General features: G+C 41.5%; 2 protein-coding genes across 2 annotated transcripts in view; one reads left to right on the forward strand and one right to left on the reverse strand.

The window, feature by feature from the left end:
• The window catches only part of LOC126509018 (lysosomal Pro-X carboxypeptidase-like), a 48,034-nt gene extending 46,606 nt beyond the window's left edge, over positions 1–1,428 (reverse strand). The window contains exon 1 of the mRNA XM_050154590.1: positions 1,134–1,428. Coding sequence (XP_050010547.1) covers positions 1,134–1,295 — 162 coding nt within the window. The 5' untranslated portion in view covers positions 1,296–1,428. The remainder of the gene's footprint in view (positions 1–1,133) is intronic.
• Positions 1,429–2,395: 967 nt separating this feature from the next.
• On the forward strand, positions 2,396–19,894 carry Ddias (DNA damage induced apoptosis suppressor). Its single transcript, XM_050154589.1, has 6 exons — positions 2,396–2,489; positions 3,555–3,674; positions 8,711–8,835; positions 13,078–13,239; positions 14,626–14,743; positions 15,901–19,894. The coding sequence occupies exons 3-6, from the start codon at positions 8,723–8,725 to the stop codon at positions 18,268–18,270; spliced, it is 2,763 nt and encodes a 920-aa protein (XP_050010546.1). The 5' UTR covers positions 2,396–2,489; positions 3,555–3,674; positions 8,711–8,722; the 3' UTR covers positions 18,271–19,894.

The following is a 19,894-nucleotide window of genomic DNA, read 5'->3' on the forward strand; positions in this document are numbered from 1 at the left end:
GCAAAGCTCTTGACTCCACCTTCTCGATGTACAAATGAGGAACTATACTGCAGGAGACTAAAGGAGCTGCCTCAGAAAGACTGTGCTACCTCTGCTAAAATTACAATAGTTTTTCTTTTTCATAAACCCAAATTTCTAGGTTTTTTTTTAACTTCAAAATTAAACTGTTCTACAACCCCATGCCGTTCCTCTTCCCCAGACTCCTATTCAAACTTCCCGTCTATCATCAGGCATGGATGGATACCTGCCAACTTCAGACAGCTCCTCTGCTAGGGGAGTGTTATCCGCCTTCATTTCACCGTCACTAGAACCTTCAGTAAGTCAAGAAACTAACTGTAACCTGTTCAGATCCCAAAGTTAGGCCAGGGCTTGCTGAGATCTCTAAAGCCAAGCTCAGGCTCTTGGATTCTTTTTCTAACCCCAGTGCCTTGCACATTCAAGCCTACAGCGACTCCTGGAAATATATCTAGGGTTCCTTGTCATTTCAGAGGACACAGGTACTTTAACACTGAGACTGGTGGGCCACGTACAAAGGCACTGGAGAAGCCTGGCTTGAACCGGTGGACTCAAGCTAAAGAGTAGAGACCTGATCCTGGCACTCTCCTCAGATGTGGATGCAGACCTTCAACCTCCAGAGGTAACATTGGAACTGAGAGGAGCAGTTTAGTGAAGAAAGCAGGCTGGCGCTTTACGATCCTGGTATTATAAACTAGGTACATTAGAATTCGTGTTCAGAGAATTCCGGCTCAGAGACCTGGACTCAAGGTTAGTCTCCATAATTTGGTTTTGGCCAAGGAAAAATAAAGAGTTTAGATTCCTTAAGGCATCCTCTGAGAGCTGGTTGTGAAGTGTGACTTTTTTTTTTTTTAAATGTAACCCGGACCTCCAGAACTGGAGGAAGATATTTCTCTTGGTCTTTGTTGGGGAACATGGAAACATTTTTTATTGATAAATTTTAAATTAGGGCTTAGGGCTACCCTCCAGAAACTGTGAACTAAAACCAAAGTAAGTCCTAAGCATTAGAGTCTGAATTTGGAGGTGGGCGGCGGTCTCCATTCAGTTTTACCAGCCAAGCAAGGTACGGGCGGTTGGTACCTGGGACTTGGAACCCCTACTTCCCAGCCTCCGCTTACCTTCTGTTGGAAGTAAAGAACTGAGTAGTTATTGGCTACGGCAGGGTCGGATGTGGGGTTGGTTGGCAAGTGCAGGCTGCCGAGGGTCTTTAGCCCAGACCGGATCGTCGTGGCGGCCCCAAGTGATAGGAACGGCAGGAGCAGGAGAGCCCGGCAGCCCATGGCTCAGGCTGGCAGCCTCAGGCTGGGCAGCTAGAGAAAGAGGGCCACCGGCCAGAGCACCCAGCCTAAGCCGGGCCCAGCTCGGAGCTCCGCCCGCTGCAGACTAGCTCCTCCCTCCGGGACACCCAAAGCCAGGCAGCTCCTGACCCCCACAGGCGTCGCCGCCGCTACCCTGGTCACTCGCCTTCCCTCTCCTCCCCGCCCACCTCCACTGCGGTCAACGTCTACGTCGGCCTTTATCCCGCAGGGCTTTGGCCCGTCCGCATCTATGGCTCCCCGAACCCTATCGCTTCTCTAGGTCACGCCATATTTCTGCCTTTATAGTCACATAGCCACCTTCACACTGTTCCCGCAAATCCTACATAATGGAGAGAGAGAGAGAGAGAGAGAGAGAGAGAGAGAGAGAGAGAGAGAGAGAGAGAGAGAGAGAGAGAGAGAATATGTATTGACAATCTTCACTAGGCAGGACAACACACACACGTGACCTCTCGCTCAACCAGCACAGCAACCCTGTCATTTCTACTTCGATCAGGAAACAAGTCCTCGATCGTCCCTAGGTCTCTCAGGCAGCAGGAAATGGAAGAAAGTTTGCAGATCGCTCTGTCCTCCTGCAGGTTATTCCGGCTCTTCGCCTCCATAGCGTCCACCCCATGTGGAGACTCAGTCCTCGGGCCACCCCATTCTCTGCTTCCCCCGCACAACCCCATCCATCCCTTCCAAGCCCGCCGGGTCGTCCGTGCAGACGACGCCTCCCCTCCCACCCCCGAGCCGGAGCAACCCCTGCAGGCCCCGCCCGGCCGACCGCGACGGCGGCTCCCTCGCCGACAGCGCCCCCTCCTGCCCACCCCGTGGCACCACGTCCGCCGGAGGGGCGCCGGCGCCCCTTCCCACGCCTCGCGCCCTCCCGGCCTCCCCCGCCATTCGCCCGAGGAACTCCAGCTCCAGCAGCCCGGGGAGAACGTCCCTCCAGAGCCGTCTCCACCCGCAGCCTGACCACAAGGGGCGCTCGCCGGAGAAGCGGCCGGCCACCGCGGTGCCCTGCTCTGATTGGCTCTCGGGGGAGCTCCGTCAAGGCGGTACTTCCGGCGGAAGGGAACGCGGGAGATTCGAGTGCTGGCGGTCGGTCCGCGGCTGAGGCTGAGGGGCAGGCGTCGCTTCACGGTTGCCCGGGCTTGTCCCGATCCTTTACCTCAGGTGAGAAGCTGCAGAAAGAGGCCCCTGAGGGACGAATTTGTTCAGGACTCCGTCACCGTAAAGGGCGGAACCGGGGCTGGAGGGGAAAGTCAATCATTTTCGTGTTCCTTGGAGAAGGTTTAGCAACTTTTACTGTTGCCGTAGAGGCCCAGAAGCCCGGACAGGAAAAGGCTCGACTTTCTCCGGGGAGATTCAAACTGTGTCAGCTGGCTGCCGTGCAGAGCCGTGCTGGCACCGATTTTTGTTGGTTTGTTGCCTAGAGATAATGTTTAGCGGAGTAAAGCGCTCCATCCAGACACTGAAAGATTTCCAGACTCCTTGGTCTCTCGTATCTCATCTGAAATCCTGCTCTCCCCAGAGCTGCCCTTAACGTAATCGAAGCTGTCCCCGTTGACGAGCTGTGACAGTCGGCTTCCAACCGTTTCCCCAGCTTATCCATTCCCCGAATGGCCAGGGAAATAGGTGAAAATTTTGACCAAGATAATCCCCGTTTAAATTATTTGAAATGCTCCTGTTTCCTCCGATGTTTTAAGTCCAAATTCCTTATGTTAGAAACCCTTTGGCCTTGCTTGCCTCGCCACCTTCAGCGCTAGATTTTGCCATCCATACCGACACACACCTCTCGGTGTGGGAGAGCAAACCCGGAACATCACAGTCCGTTCATGCCACGTCACTGGATTCTCCCCAACCCTCCAGACGTTTGCTTATTCCCATCCACACCCCAGGCTTGTTCGGACTCATTTGTTATTTCTTAGTTTGCAAAGGTTTTTGTTTAGCTTTGGTTTTTTTGTTTTGTTTTGTTTTGAGTTGGGGTAACAGCATTTCATGCCAAAGGCTGGCTCTGAACTCCTTCTGACTGCCTTTTGAAAAGTTAGATCTTGTATGTGTCCTTGAAGGAGATCATAGGTGTTAAGAAAACTATTCAAATTTCTCTTTCTACAGTGAGGCCTCTGGGGCTGTAAAACAGGAAATTAGAAGTCTAGGGTTATCTCACAGGGCATGGAAGATTTTCTTCTAGGTTTTGGGTGGCAATGGCTTGTGTCTTTTTTGTATTTTTGTGTTTAGGTTTGCTCGACCACTGAGCAGTACCCTGAATCAACATGAAAAGCGGAAGGAGTAAGGAAAGGGAAGACAGCCTACCCCCTCTTTCTCTTCCCTAGAATGGAGGATTGACTTCCTACAGGGGTGAGTGTGTCCTTTCAGAGGTCTGAAAAAGATGGCTTGTTACATATATGGTGCTGAGAAACAGTCCCGAGGACTGGAGAGACTGTGACCTACCTGTCAGAAGACAGGACATCCAGACATGATCCACCTGCGTCCTATCTTCACGGTGCCTGTGCAGTGTGTGCACTCCTGGTTCCTATGGCAGCCAGAAAAGTGCGATGAATGTCTGTTAACTCTAGTTATTAACAGACAGTGGTGAGCTGCCATGCACGTGCTGGGAATCAAACCCAGGTCCTCTGGAAGAAAGACCAGTGCTCATAAGGAATGAGCCATCTCTCCTACACAGCATCCTGACTTTTAGTTGGTCTTTTAAATTCTCTGGGTAGATCAGAGAATTTAATAATGATGTAAAGACTTTGCACACAAGAACGCATTCAAAAGAAATTATGAACCCGACTAAATTAAAAACCTTAAGATAGGATCCACATTTTTTTTCTTTTTCTAACATTTTTATGTTTATTTAATTTTTTAAGAATTTCATATCATTTATTTTGATCATATTCTTTCCCCTTCCCCAGCTTCTCCCCCAGTTTTCTGCCTGCCTATCTTTATGCTCTTTCTCTCTCTTTAAAAAAAAAAAAAAAAAAGCATTCCATTTGCATTGGCCATCTCCTTCTGAGTATTAGCCTTGCCGTGGTGTCTGCTTGTATACACATAGTCGCTCCACTGAAGAAAAGTGATTTCCTCTGGCCACTGTCCGCTCTCCTCTCCCATGCTGGGAGTTTTGTCTGTGTTGAGCCTGTGCAGGTCTTGTGTGGGCTGTCACACTCTCTGAGCTCTTGTGTCTGTTGGCCCTGGTGTGTCTGAAAAATGTGGGGTCCTTGAAGTTGTATGCTTAGGATCTTTCTGCCTCTTCCAGGTCCATCCTTGAAGTGAATGTTTTTATGTGAATAAGGTTTTTCATGGGCTTGCCTTCTGACAAGTTAGTAATGAGAAAATAAACTGGAAATTGGGGTCCAGCAGTCTGTTTTCTCAAATGTGAAGTCTTTGGAACATATACTTATATACGCAACTTTGGCTTATCAGTTGCATTGCAGTTTCAGGACTCAGTGAGAAAGACAAACTAGAGGGGCTTCTTTCCCTTCTATATCCCCACATTTCCCCTCTGTCCTACCTCATTGCCGTTGACAGAACTAACTAGTCTGTAGAGTGAAGAGGATGCTCTGCACATTGATTCATTCTCCTTCATTAAGTAACTTTCTGTTTACAGTTTATAGCACTTCCCCTTCCATGTTACTATTCTCTCTCTCTCTCTCTCTTCCCCCCCCCCTCTTTCTCTGGTTTTTTGTTTGGTTTTGTTTTTTTTTTTTTTTTTTTGTTTAGTTTAAGTTTTGGTTTTTTTCCAAGACAGGTTCTGTAAATCTCTGGCAGTCCTGGAACTAGCTCTGTAGACCAGGGTGGCTTTGAACTCACAGAGATCCCTTGCCTCCACCTTGAGTGCTGAACTTACCAGCTCCCCTGTTACCATTCTTTTTTATGAGACTTAGAAAGTAACCTTGGTTGTGGTATGGTTCCCCCAAATAGCTTTAAGACTGTGCCTGTGCCTTCCCTCTTGGTCACTGACCTAGGCAATCACTGGAAAACAAAGGAGAGGAACAATTAGTTCTCCTCAGTATACCATGTCACTGACTTTCTCCTGTCTCCCTCCCAGTCTCCTTATTTCTACTCTTAGATGTATGAGATTAGGAGAAGCTGATGTTTCCTTGTGTCTTATTGCTGTATCCTGCCTAGTATTTTTTATTATGATTTTACTTATTATAAGAGCTATACATTTAGGGAAGAGATGGCTTAGCTGTTAAGAGACCTTGCTGCTATTATAGAGGACCTGGGCTCAGTTTTCAGAACCCACATCCAGCCGCTCAGAGCCACCTGTAGCACCAGCTCCAGAAGATGGTGCACAAATACACAGAGAGACAAACACAGACATATAAAGAAAAATAAAATATGCTCCCAAAAATTATACATTTAGAAAATATTTTAGGTATATAAAGAATTTTAATGAATTTTTAATACCATCACTCTGACAGAAAATACTTTTTTCTAAACAAAAATTACATTATCCTAATCCTGTCTCTCTCTTTATCCCACCCCCAAGCAAAGACCTGATCAGTCTCTTTTTTAATTTTCTCAACGTATTATGTACATTTCACTTATATAGCTTGTCAATCATTTTCTGTCAACTCTTACACTAGAACATAAATCTAGTAACTAGGAAAGGACTGTGTCTGGCTGCCCCTCACTACATATAGCAACAGTTGGCATTTAACAAGTGTATAATATATTACAGTAAGTAAATATATTGAGCTTATGAAGTTGCAGCATGGTTTTCTGACTGATAGATATATGATGAGCCAGATAGGAAGTTGTTCTCAGGTCTATAATGTTTTCCTAACTTTAATGCTTACTCAGTCCTGATACTTCATCAAGCATGCATTCACCATAACCCATGCAAAGTAGTAGAGATATAAGATAGGAGACGCTTATCATGAAGGAAATAGGTTCTGAAAACAAAGAAAAATAGAGGAATTTCAATAGTATGTCCTTCGCTCAATGAATGAAGTATCTCTTTACCATTTGGGCTTGCCAGGGGAAGAAGCACCAACAGTAAAAATCATAAAAAAGAAAATGAACTTGTTCATTTTAATTCTTAAATTTACTTGTGAATTAGTTTTTTTGTTGTTGTTTTTATGTATGTATTTGATCCACTAGAGGGCAATAAACCCTTAAATAAAAGGCAGCAACCAACCTTCTTAAAATGTGAGCAATTCATGTTTGCATAATTTATAAATTAATTCTAGAATGTCATGTTTGTATTGTTTTTCTTGTATTGGTAAGTTGTGTTATCTAGACAGGCCTGGTGGCACATATCTGTCATCCCACCTACTCAGAGGCTGAGTCAGGAGAGCCACAAATTCCATCCTTGGGAAACTTAGAGGCCCTCTCCCAAGAAGAGACTGAAAATATAGCTTGGTAATAAAGTGCTTACCTAGTACATAGGAGGTCCAGGATTCCAACCCTAGCACTTCAGAGGGAAAAATATGTGCCCACGATACAGCACAGCGTCTTAGTTAAATTACAAACCAATCCATCTACAATTCCTGTGGGGGAAAAAAAAAACTCAAAGTTTTGATGGGGAGGAAGCAGTTTATTTGCCTTATAGTTTATAGTTCATCACAGAGGGAGGCCAAGGCGGGAAGCTAGAAGCAGGAACTAAAACAGAGACCATGGCAGATCCCTGCTTAATATTTGACTCCCAGGTTCACATTCAGCTGCTCTTCTTAAACAGAGCAGACCTGCCTATAAACAGATGGTACCACCCACGGTGCATAAAGAATAATTTGAATGTCCATATAGACTATAAAATTCTGTGTTGGACCCCCGTAAACATAGGCCCACAATAATCTTTGCCTTCTCTATTTTATTGTATTATTATCCCTTAGAAGCCTGTTTGTTTTATAATGAGAAACAGAAAAGGGGGTGGGTTGCAGTGGGAGAGGGGAGGTACTGGAAGGTGTGGAGGAGAAACCAAAATCAGGATTTATTATGTGAGGGGAAAAATATCTCTTTCCAATAAAAGAGGGAAATTGGTGGGAGAAAAAAAAAGAAAGAAAGAAACAAGCAAGTAAAAAGAATTTTAAAAATAAGAAAAGCACAGACCCACAAAAACAAAACCCATAAAATTCTAGAAACCATAATGTACAAGCAAAAGATCAGTAAGAAAAAAAATGCTCTAACTAAGAAATATGGTACTAAAATATTATTGATTTTACTTTGTGTTGGCTGTCTGGACATGGGTCTACCCATAAGTGTAGTTTATACACTTAGTGAGACTTCCATGGAAAAAGCAGTGGGAAAATCTTATTTTCATGGAAATGTTTTCCTGACACAGGACTCATGTGAGTCTTCCACAGTCAATACATTTCTGTTGGTACCTAAAGTGCTGTGCCTAACTGAATTCCATTGTCAGAGTTTACTGGTGCCAGTCTCTGAAACAGGTCAAACATTTTTACAAATTGATCTAACTCTCTGAACAGTAGAGTTCTTTATTTGAAGACAGTTATTTTATTACCTTATTAGCATAAGCTAATCAATGAGGGAAAATGGTAAGCCAATGTACAATTGAAAGAATTTAAAGTCAAATTATAAAAGTAGAGAGAATTGCTCTTTTATTTCTTTGATATGCTTATATAAACAAGAATTGCTTTTAAAGCTTGATCTCTTAGACCTTATAACATTTTTATTTGCTAGTTGTAAGTCCCTTTTCTACCCCCAAACTGTGAAACTCTGCTCAGTGAAATCTACTAAAGCAGTTTTCAGCTTCTGTGCCAGTAATTGAAGCTACTCGGGATCACTTTAGCCCATGAGTTCAAGACCGGCCTAGACAAAAATAGGAAAACCCTCAAAAGCACAGGGAGGAGGAAGAAAGAAGGTTCATGGACTACCCTTCCAATTAAAAACTTCTGTATCTTTTGTAACGAATGTGGACCCTATTCCTCTCACTGGGTTTCCTTGCCCAGCCTTAATACTTGGGGAGGTGTTTAGTCTTACTGCAATTTGATACGCCATATTTTGTTGGTACCCATGGGAAACCTGCCCTTTCCTAAACAGAAAATGAGGAGGAGTGGATTGGGAGGAGAGGGGAGTTGGGGGGAGGGACTGGGAAGAGAGGAGGGAGAGGAAACTGGCAGGATGTAAAATAAATAGATGAATAAATTTATTTAATAAAAAAACATGAATGAGCTAAGTGAAGTCTCCCCTGAATTACTAGAATGTCTACTTACTCTGAAGTAGTGGTTCAGTTTTTCAGTACATCATCATGTAATAGGCTCCTTGATTACCATTTGTGTGGCCCCAGATTTAATCTCCCAGTACACTGACACTTAGCTGCCTTCACTTTGATAATGAAACAAAAGATAATATCGCTGATTGGTTTTTCAGAAGAAGAATAATTCACATGTGATTTGACATTTGCATTAAGCCCCATGCTTGTTTTCTAGGACAGCAGACACATGAATAGAAGACGGAGGTTCCTCCTTGCCTCGGTGCTTGCTCTCCAGAACTCGAGCTTTATCTATCCATCATGTCAGAGGTGCTTCTCTCGGATAGTCCTTGACTCCCAGAGGTAAAATTAAAGACTGAGTTCACCGTGCAGAGCATCAGATTCTCTCAGGAATTCTCAGGGTTGGTTCTTCTGCTATCTTAGAATAGAACTGAGTACTGATCTAGTTTCTGGGGCAAGTTTAAGAGTATTTATTTGTTTTTTAATGGTCCTCACCTCAGGTTATTTTTTAAGTAAAGTAAATAAACTTAGTAGCTAGTGCCGTGCTTATTTACTTATATAAAATGCTTGGGCACAGATGTGTTTCCAATTTCACAACTTTGGAGGTTTAAGACTATTTGCATAAACTTAATTAGTTGAATATCCCTGGCCTAAACCTGAAAAAGAAGTGCTCCAAAATGGATGTGTGTTTGCTCATTAGTGAGTGAGTCTCTGCAGCCCAAACTGCTGTGGAATTCACAGTTCTGTATTGCTACCCCTGTTTTCAAAGTCTACAGTGTTTTAAGTCATGTCAGTGCTCAGAAACTTTTGCAAGTACTCTGAAGTTCAGAATTTCAGGTTAGATGTGCTCAAATTCTCATAGTCTTTTGTATGACAATAAGGCTGTTTGGCTACATCTGATTATCATGATAAAATCATGGTACCGAGTATATTTGAGAACCCCAGATATACCACCTATCATTGTAGAATAGAAGCGAAAAGTTGGATTTGAAATTCTTAAAAATCCGTAGGAAAAGAGCTCCAGCTAGATGCATAAAACCCCAAAGCGCACGGTTCTTTCCTGTGGAAACTGAATCCCTAGAAAGTAACAGTGTACCTATTCATATTACACTAACAATACCACAAAACTCAGTGCTGATGCTTGACCTTTTTGCTTCTGCTCTCCTTTTTTCTTACTGGAAGTGAACCAACATAGAAAACAGAGATTCTTCCTTTCCATTGCCCCACTACTTTAGCCAAGTTTGTGGTGAGTCCCCTACCTAACCTCTATAGGTCCTGTTTTTACTGCAAATCCTTAGCAGTGACAACTGCAGTAGGTAGGGTCAGTGAAAGACTCTTATCTCACCAATATAAAAGTGTTCTTTTCAGGGACCTAACATTTACTGACTGTAAACGGCAGCGACCTTGGGAGTCTCTGCAGCTGTTGCTCGCTAGAGCTTCCCTAAGGACCCTGGAAGACAATTTTACAGTGCACAGTCAGGTCTCTTATCTCAGTGCTTTCTCCAGTCTAGCCTCCAGAACGGCGTGTTGGGTGCCTTTGGGAAGCCTTGGGCACAGTGACTGCCCAGGTCCTCACGTGTATCCACACCAAGTTGAAGAATAAGGAACAGGTGATTGAGGCCCTGTGTGGAACCAAGTTCAAGTTCCCTGGCCACCAGAAGACCTTAAAGAAGTGGAGCTGCACAAAATTTAATGCAGATGAATTCGAAGGCGTAGTAGTTGAGAAAAGACTGAACCCAGTGGCTGTGGGATCAAACATCTCCAGTGTGTTTCCCTGAGCAAGTAACAAGCCCTGCAATCCTGGGATTTAAGGACATTAAGTCACTTAAGTTCTTTATTCTTAACTACGAAGTGTATAATGCACTCTTAGCATAAAATATATGTAAAATATATTGTGCCAAAAACTATAAGTAAGATTTATCCACATAGGCTGTCTATGCTATATATGATAGATATAATATGTACCCAACTCAAACATGCAAATTGTCTCCTGAGTAACTTAATAGGACCGATAAATAATTGCTTTAGTCTAAGGCTCTTTCTTAACACTCATAAATTCCTTTCCCTAACTGAAAATGAGAATCATAGCTTGTTATAAGGCACTATTACTGGGGATACCCAAACAAATGTCTTCTCACCCCACATATGGACACCATCAAAGTCCAGCTGGTGAACAGCCATGGTTTTACTGGGGTTACTTACAGGAATTTGGGTACAGGAGCAGAAATGACTCAAAGACAACTGCATAACCAAGGCCCACCCCAGCATGGATGACTTCTCGTGATAACCGGAAACATGGGGCTCACTGCACAACCTGTAGGCAGTTCAACAATTTGGAGAGAATCCTTTCCAGGTAGATCAGTTGGTCTGAGAGTCTTCTAGGCAGCTCAGCTTGTCAGGAGTCTCTGTTTGGAATTTTTTTTGAGACAAGATTTCTCTGTAGCTTTGGTGCTGCCTGTCCTGGAACTAGCTCTTGTAGACCAGGCTGCCTGAACTCACAGAGATCCGCCTGCCTCTGCCTCCCAAGTGCTGGGATTAAAGGCGTGCGCAACCACTGCCCGGCAGGAATATATTTTCTATGCCCTTGCTTTTCTGTCAGTTTCACATGGGCGCTTATTAGAAGTATAGAATTAGGAGTCTTGTCACAGGCCTGCAGAATGAGTATTTTAATTTTAACAGGATCCTTGGGTGATTGGTATGCTGTTTAAGTGTGAGAGGTGCTAATCTATATTAACCATATTAACATTTATTTCAAAGATTAAGAACTATATAAATAAATATCTTCGATATATTTGTTTTATAAAAGTATGCATATAATATAGTATATCCTTGCAGTAAAACAAATAGGCCTGGGTTGTCAAGCTATCAGTGCTGTTCTATTTGTCATCATATTTTTTATAGTTATGATAAAAATGAAAATCAGGAAGTTCAGAATAGGAAACCAAATTCACTGCCACCTTCTGCAAAAATCCAAACTAGTTTTTCCATTTGTACAGAAGGTAAACACATGTCTTAGAAACTTTTATAGATACAAAATATTGATGCGTATTAATTATTTTAAGATTTGCTAGTAATTCTCACTATATATAAATGCATTATTACTTTATAACTCTAAAAGATTTATTGTGTTTATTTGAAACAGTTCACTTTATTACACCTTGGAACTAATAAAAACGGGCTATGTTCTAGTGAGTCAGTTTTCTTTATTCTATGGCCATCTTACAGTACACACTAGCACATTTGAATGAGATTATATGAATGGATTCTTACAGATTCATCTTCAATGTTGCCCATAAAAGGCAATAATAATTAGCCTATGCTAATAGTATTTATGATGTGTTGAATCATTTCACTGAATCATGTTGCTTGTTGGCAATAGTCAAATGATAGCTAACATTGATTTCTGTTTCTGCTTTGCCACTCTCTAAGCCAAATTATTAGCAGCATGGGAAAGTAAGATCCTAGTATCTCCCATTACCATGTTTTAAAGGGTTGTTTAGAAAAACAAGAAAAATGAAGATCACAGCTGTAAGATTACAGACAAGAGCAGGAAAATACCACCTGGGCCTATAGCTCAATGATGAGGAATTGCCCAGCACAGACACAGCAAGGATTCCTGAGGAAAATACAGTGTACTCACTGCAAAAAGAAGCAGACTGACACTTTAGCTTGATAGATTTGTGCCATGGTGTTTGCTTGATTTTGTTTTGTCTTTCCTATGCGTTGGAGGTTACAGATCCAGTCCTCAGGATTCCAGGCATCTAGTAACTAACCCAAGCCCAAGCCATATAGAACAAGAGTTTTTAAGTACCCTTTGGTTACAATTACATTAAATTATCTTATTATCTTGACAAGTTAACTTGTGTGCCTTTGATCTAGTTTTTATAATCTAATAATAATCTAATGATCGTAACATATCCTGGTGAATTAAAGTAATTTTTAGAGGTTGGAGAGATTATGACTCTAGCCCCAGAACATCCAATACCTCTATACTCAGAGGTCACTTGTATGCCTATATACACATGCAGACACATACACATATTGAAAAATAAATCTTTTAGAAACTAATAAATTTCAAGACATTAAGAAGAATACAAGTAACTTCTTTAAAGAAATTTTATTTAATTCTTCAAGACAGGGTCTCAGTGTATCCCTGGCTATCCTGAAACTTGCTTTGTCGACCAGGCCAGCCTCGAACTCTGCTTCCCAAGTGCTGGGATTAAAGGTGTCTGCCACCACCACCTGTCTTACAAGTAAATTCTTGGTGTATAATATTTCAAGGTTATTATTTTTGTTACACTGTTTCCCATCAGTTTCTTTCAGTTTGGTGGTACTAAAATCTATAAAGTTCATCAACCTAGCCATATGTTTGTGCATGACTGTAGTCCTCTCTTCCTGGAGGGAGGAGTCAAGGATCTATGTAACAGTCTGGGGCCAGTTTTGTCACACAAGACCCTGCCTTGGGAAAGAGGAAAACAAAAAAAGGTGTTGATTGTAAATAGTTTAAGAATGAAATTCACTATTGATATGCAAACTATCACCCTAAATTTGGACAACTCTTTGCTGTCTCCCCAACTTTTCTAGGTTTACTTGTCCCAAGTGTGGCTCCAGTGGTGAAGCTGAAAGTGCCAGTTACAGATACAGACTGTCCTTAAAAGTCGCGGAATCCAGCAGATTGTGTGTCGTTACTGTGTTTGGGAGCTGCTTAGACACTTTTTTTGGACTCACTGCCACTGGTTTGAAGAGGTGAGAGTTTTTAAAGCATTCTTTTACCTGACTGCTTGTCTAGCAAGCCCGTAGGATTCGAAAATACATGCATTGAAGGTGTTTGCATTTACTCAGAAGAACCCCTTTATCTCTGGCCATCAGTTTCCTTAAAAGATAATCTGGAAAGGGAAAATTTAACTATGTAAAATATTATAAAACTGTAGCCAGGCAGCGGTAGTGCATATGCCTTTAATCCCAGCACTTGGGAAGCAGAGGCAGGCAGATCTCTGTGAGTTCAAGGCCAGCCTTGTGTACAAAGTGAGTTCCAGGACAGGCTCCACAGCTACAAAGAAACCCTATCTGGAAAAACCAAACAAACAAACAAAATATTATAAAACTCTAATACAAGTTAGTCAATTCTTTCAGTCACTTTGCAGATTTATCCCTCCAGTTTGACTGTTTTAGTGTTTATTGCTTTGAAGAGACACCATGACTGTGGCAACTCTTATGAAAGAAAACATTTAATTGGGGTGGCTTACAGTTCAGAGGTTTGGTCCGTTATCATCATGGCAGGACATGGTGGTGTGCAGGCAGACACGGTGCTGGAGAAGGAGCTGAGAGTTTTACATCTGCATCCACAGACAGCAGGGAGTGAACTGACTCTGGGCATAGATTGAGCATAGGAGACTTCAACACTTCCTCCAACAAAGCCACACCTCCTAATAGTGCCACTCACTCCCTGTGAGCTTATGGTGGCCAATTACATTCAGTCTACCATATTGACCTAATAAGACCCAGCCTTAAGACTTTAAAAATCCATATAAGTTCGAGACCAGCCTGGTCTACAAGAGCTAGTTCCTGGACAGGCTCCAAAACCACAGAGAAACCCTGTCTCGAAAAACCAAAAAAAAATAAAATAAAAAATAAAAATCCATATAAGTAAAGAACTTTCTCCTCGTCACTGTCTTCCCTCCCCTCTTTCCCTAGTCATCAATGCTCGTATCATTGTACCTTAGCGCAGACTCATTTGAAGGAAAGGGACAGCAGAAAGACTGTTACTGCCACTGCTGCTTTCCTTAGCGTACCTTTGAGGGCTGCAGATTAAGTAAGCGTGCACTTTTTTCCCTCACAGCGCTATAGCCAGAACTTAGGGCAGACTTTACACATGCCAGTCTACCTCTACGCTCCTTCCCCAGACTTCACAGCATCTTATTCACACGAGATAGGTTGGGTTTTCCTATGGCTTTAAATGTTTTTTTCTCTTTTTATACTTTTGAAACCTACTAGGGCCAACATGCCATCATACTTCTTTCTCTCTGTATGTGACTAACAAGGTTCATACCATATTTTAAAATAATTGTGTCTCCTGATTGTACTGCAAAGTAAAATTTCAAAGCTCATCACTGTGAACACTTTCTCTCAAAGGTACCTTGAGGATTCTGGTGAAACCCCAGAAACCCTGGACAGTGGTGAGAGGCAAAGCCTCTTGACCACAGCGGTGGAGAATTGTTTCGTCGGGCAAAGCTTTGTCTTTGGAGTGACGGTAATTGAAATCAACTTCCTTTGAATGTCCTCTGATCCCCATTGAAATGAAAAGGTTGTAACTCTCCTTGTTGTTTTTAGAACAAGTTATATAGATATTAGAGTTGATAGATGCGTATGACACTATAGAAATAGCTTGCATGAGATCTATTTCAATATTATAGGCTACAACTCCCTATTACAAAAGCCAAAGAAGCCCAATTGAATGTTTTTAAAGGGGGGAATTTACTATGAATTGCAAAAGGTATTAGATTTTTGGTTCTGGAAGATTACTTTTCTTTTACTCCAAATTCTATACAAATTACTTAGTAAAATTTTGTGTTTTCTATCAAAAGAGAGAAATAACCTTAAAGACAAATGTCTAAGTATTGTTTAAAAACATTAAAAAATATATTAAGGTCTGGTATGGTGGTACACACCTTTAATCCCAGCATTGGGAGGCAGAGCCAGATGAATCTCTTAAATTCAAGGCCACCCTGATCTACAGGGCAAGTTCCAGGCCAGCCAGGGCTACATAATAAGGCCCTTTCTCAAAAAGAATAGATTAAGAAGAATGTTCTTAAATTAAATACATATACTTAAATACATAGTAGTAGAAAGAGTTAAAATGTACTAACTCTGAAGGAGTAGTAAGAAAGTATTCTAAATTAAAAAGAGCAAAAGGAAATTTGATTACACTCTAAATGGAATGTAGTCAAGAGAATATAGTACTACCAAATGGGCACTAAGGAAAACCCAAAGACAGAGAAACCAAGAGCTAACGAACTATACTTTGTTAAAATATTACATAGTTTAGTTTTCTTTTTTCTGTTCTTGTTTTACAAATATAATAGTATACCAGCATTTATAGAGTAGATACTATTTTCTAAGTATTATCCAATTTTGTTATTGTTAATCAACAGCCTTTATTTCATAAGTGAGAAAGTGAGGCACAGAGGAGTTAAATAACGTGCCCAGAACCCCAGCGTCCCTAGTAGCTGCTGGACCGAGTCTGTGTCCCAGCCCATGGTCTTTGGTATGTGCTGCTCTTTCAGTAACAGTGCAGGGCTTGGAGTTAAAGGAGTTAGCATCACTCTCATTTAGCCTTTAAATTCCTGTCTCCTTGTGCCCAGAGAAAGCTATCTTCTTCTCATTTAAATGCATTTACTTCTTTCATAGAATTTTGGAGATGTGTGTGAACATGATTCAGACCCCAGTAACTTCTTGCAGCCATGCTGTCAGCACAAAGGAGAAGTCAGAACACTGGTAGCTTCCCAGATGGTTCTGCCCAGCCCACATGTGACAGGCTTTACTGTCATTGACTACTTAAATCAGCTTTTGCACAGTTCCAATTTCAAGAAACAGCACTGCGAATCTCAGGAGTGCAGCTGTCACTCGCTCTCTTTAGATCACTCGGACAGTGATCTTAGCAGCAGGTGTAGCTCTGGGAAAACATCCTGCTTTCTGGAGTCCTGTGGCAGAGATGATTTTCTCAGATTCTGGCAGCCATCTCTTGAACTGACTTCTACTGATTCGCAAGTAACAGCTAGTGATGACATTTCAGCTTCAGACCAAACCATGGTGAGTGGTACTCTTAACCAAGACAGACAGTACATCTCCTTTTCCAAAGCCACCGCTGCTAAGAACTGGCATGGTCCCCTTCAGAGTGCTCAGAGCCGTGTTTCTTGTATGGACAAGAATAATACAACAGGAAAGTTGGGCGGAGACTTTGGTTTACAAGCTGATCATCTGAGTCCAGTTTGCCCCGGTTTTCGTGAAACTAGGCTCTCTGACTCTAATAGTTTACTCCCTCCACAAATGCAAGACCCCTCTGAAGAAGACAATGCAGAGTGCTACAGTGAAGCAGCAGTTAAAAGTGAGTATTCCCAGGATGACATCCCATGTTACCAGCATCGAGACATAAATACTACCTCCATCCTTCAAGAGAGATCTGCGTTTTCATTGTCATCACTGAGATCTAAAGAAACACCAAGTGCTTCCCAGACCTTGATTTGGGATGACCTACCATTCTCTGAAAGCCTGAACAAGTTTCTGGAAGTTGTTGAAAATGAGATTGCTATCACCGAGACAGATCCTAAGGACAGAAAACAGATTATAGATAATGGCATTGATAAATTCCACACAGACCACAGCAGATTATCTGTGACGCCCAGGAGAAACACTGGAGCCTTGAATGCACCTCATTTATGCTTAAGATCATCGCAAGCAATGATGAAAGAAAACTCTAGGAAAGAGACATTCTTTTCCAGCTGTGAGTCTAATCCAAGTCCTCAAATTGAAAAAGAATCAAAACCCAACCAGACAGCAGAGCCTGTCTCTACAGGCAGTAATAGAAGTGATATCTCCGAGTGGTTTCTGGATACTTGCCTGTCAACTCTCTTTACATCTCCAAACGATATGGAAGCATCAGTTACCCAAAAGCGAACCCTACAACAAAGGGATGAAATTTCACTCAGACCTAATACCTCAACAGGTGACTGTTCTCATCTTAGGAACAAATGTAATGGATGTGGAGATAAATCATGTTCAGATACGAAAGGGAAATTGGCAAGCTTGTGTTCTAAGAAACACAGTGATGTTTCTTATCTTCAGAAATTAGAAAATAAGCAGTATTATAGATGGTCAGAGAACCAAGATGATAATTTTACAATATGCCGGAAACTTACATATCCTTTAGAGACTCTTTGCAGTAGTCCAGGAAATACAATTACCGCAAAAGGAATACCTCACAGGCCTATCAGTAGTAACTTAACACAAAGTTTCTCTGCTGATCATGAAGGTAGCTACAATGCTTCTGCTGATATTTTTGATGATGTTGCTAAAAATAAGGACATTGGAACAGAAATTACCAAAATGTCACAGGATGTTTTGTTACCCTGGGAAGCATCTTGCTCTGAAAACTGTGTTGTAGGTGAAAACTGCAGCCAGCCTTCACAAATACTACCCTTGCAGAACATATCAACATCAAGGTGTCCAAGAGCAAGTTCTCAGTCAGACTCAGAATCTGACTTTTCAGAAAGCCAAGACTTTGTTCCATGTTCACAGTCAACTCCAGTTGCAGGCTTCCACCAAAGAATTCATGGCTTACGTGGAACTTTCAGAATATTGCCTTCGTTATATTCAAATCTTAATGCTAACTATAAGAAAACAAAAATTTCTCCTGAAAATGACAAACAGCAAGCCACCTCAACCTTCCCAAAGAATGTAAAAACACCTAGCCAGAAATCTAAAAGTCCTGTTGTATCTGGTTTGACACAACCAGAGATCAACCACTGCCCTACTGAGGGCCCTGAAAGTGATGTGGATGAATGGGTCCCCCCTACCACCCAAAAAGTATTTCTTTCAGATACTCTTGGATTCAAAGCCATGTGTTTAAGAAAATGCCTTGCTGACCAAAAAGAGTTACCAAGAAAGAAACTGATAAAAGTTGCACATAAAACCAGCATGTTTAAAATTAAAAGTAAAGAATATGTTTACAGCAACGGTTGCAAAAACAGAAGTGTCCTAACTAAGCACAATTATAAATAGGCTGAAAACAGGAAAAGTCCATTTGGGGATGTTTTTTCAGATGTCAAATGTTGTCTTCTTCAAACATTGCCACTTTTAGTGTCTGAAACAAAAAGAGCTTGGTCACCAAAATTATTTTCATATGAAGTCATTTGAACCCAATTCCCAGAGATTTTAAACAGAGGCAAATCTGCTTGGAAATTTTTGCTTTCCCTGACACAGAAAACAACCCTTGTATTTTGAACACTTAACAGAAAATCGTTAATGGAGAATGGACTGCACTGAGTGCTGTTGGATCTTTCAGGCTTTCCTCAAGGCTGTTTTCTCCAGAATACTATGATTTAGATAACTGAGCACTTTATCTTTTGTTGACTAATCTGTTGATTTTGTATTTAAACGTATTTGTTAAAATAGAGACATCTAGAAATAAAACTTTTACAAACCAAAATATCTTTATTAACTTTTAGCTAAGGTAAGAACATAACTCCTGGGCTGTGGTTGTAACACACAGCTAGTTAAGGTCACTAATCTCTATGCATTTTATTCCATTGACTAAGACAGCGTCAGTACTATACAGGACGTGCAGTGGCATTGATGTGTTTCTTTTACATGAAGGCTAAAACCTGACTGAATCTTTGTATTTCAATACAAAGGGCATCTTAAATGGTTTTCACAGTTGATTACTATTCTGACCTTAGAATTGTCACTGGTGAGAGTGTAGCTTTGTATAAATGGGTAGTACAAAATGACAGAAGTATTTTTAGGATCATTCAGAGATGGCTGGAAATTTTATACTTACTCCAAGCTAAAAATCATTTTACAAATCTTGAAGGCACTCGAGAGATGCGACGGTAGCTAGTATCACTTGCACAGTTATGAGGGTCAGAATTCAGATCTCATCACCCACTTAACAAGCCAGGTTTCTTGCAACACCCATAACTACAGCCCCTGGCTAGCCTTTGTGCCCACCACAGGCATGGGAACTTACACATGGTGCACGTGCATACACAGAGTTGCACAGCAAACACATGTAAATCTTCTCAAAAAATAAAAAAATTCAAGTCTTCGCAGTTTTTAAAATCAAACATTCTACAGACATTCTGTGAGTCTAAATATACATGAATTTGTCATTTACATATCTAGGAATGATCGTAGAAAATATTATTCTTTGTTTTTCACAAGTAAACTGTAAGAGCAGAAAATCATTCATGTGCAATGAAAACACTGCAGTTCACAACATACAACACTTTGGCACTGCATGTCGTAACATGCACAGCTCAGAGTGCATGTTATATGTTTCCCAAAAACCTTTTATTGCTACCAAAGGATTTTTTTTTTTGACTTCCAATATTCAATTGCATGACCCTAAATGGGTTTGCGACCCATTGTTTTAGAAACTGTGCCTTTTTGATATATAAAATCAAACAGTCCACATCTGGTATGTTCTTGGCAGGAGATAAACTTAGAGTGTTAATAGCCAAAAAGAAGAGCAGTTCCCAGACGAGTCAGTGCCTCAGCTGTCTGTCAAGACTTGTCAAGTCTTGCAATCTCCTTGTCACTTCCCTTTGCCATTCCATGCTGGAGCTATTCCATATCTTTATCCACCCTATGTCACCAGCAGACAGCTATTCTCTTTCCCTCGTTT

Source organism: Alexandromys fortis, unplaced genomic scaffold (genome assembly GCF_014885135.2).
Source record: "Alexandromys fortis isolate MF-2015 unplaced genomic scaffold, M_Fortis_MF-2015_v1.1 scaffold_77, whole genome shotgun sequence".
Taxonomy (NCBI): domain Eukaryota; kingdom Metazoa; phylum Chordata; class Mammalia; order Rodentia; family Cricetidae; genus Alexandromys; species Alexandromys fortis.

What these genes read in the sequence shown, in the direction of transcription:
- Ddias (XM_050154589.1), top strand. Translation starts at nt 8,723, where the DNA reads ATGAATAGAAGACGGAGGTTCCTCCTTGCCTCGGTGCTTGCTCTCCAG. An exon ending in ATAGTCCTTGACTCCCAGAG is followed by an intron (nt 8,836 to 13,077) that starts GTAAAATTAAAG and finishes CAACTTTTCTAG; the next exon opens with GTTTACTTGTCCCAAGTGTG. An exon ending in GCTTTGTCTTTGGAGTGACG is followed by an intron (nt 14,744 to 15,900) that starts GTAATTGAAATC and finishes CTTCTTTCATAG; the next exon opens with AATTTTGGAGATGTGTGTGA.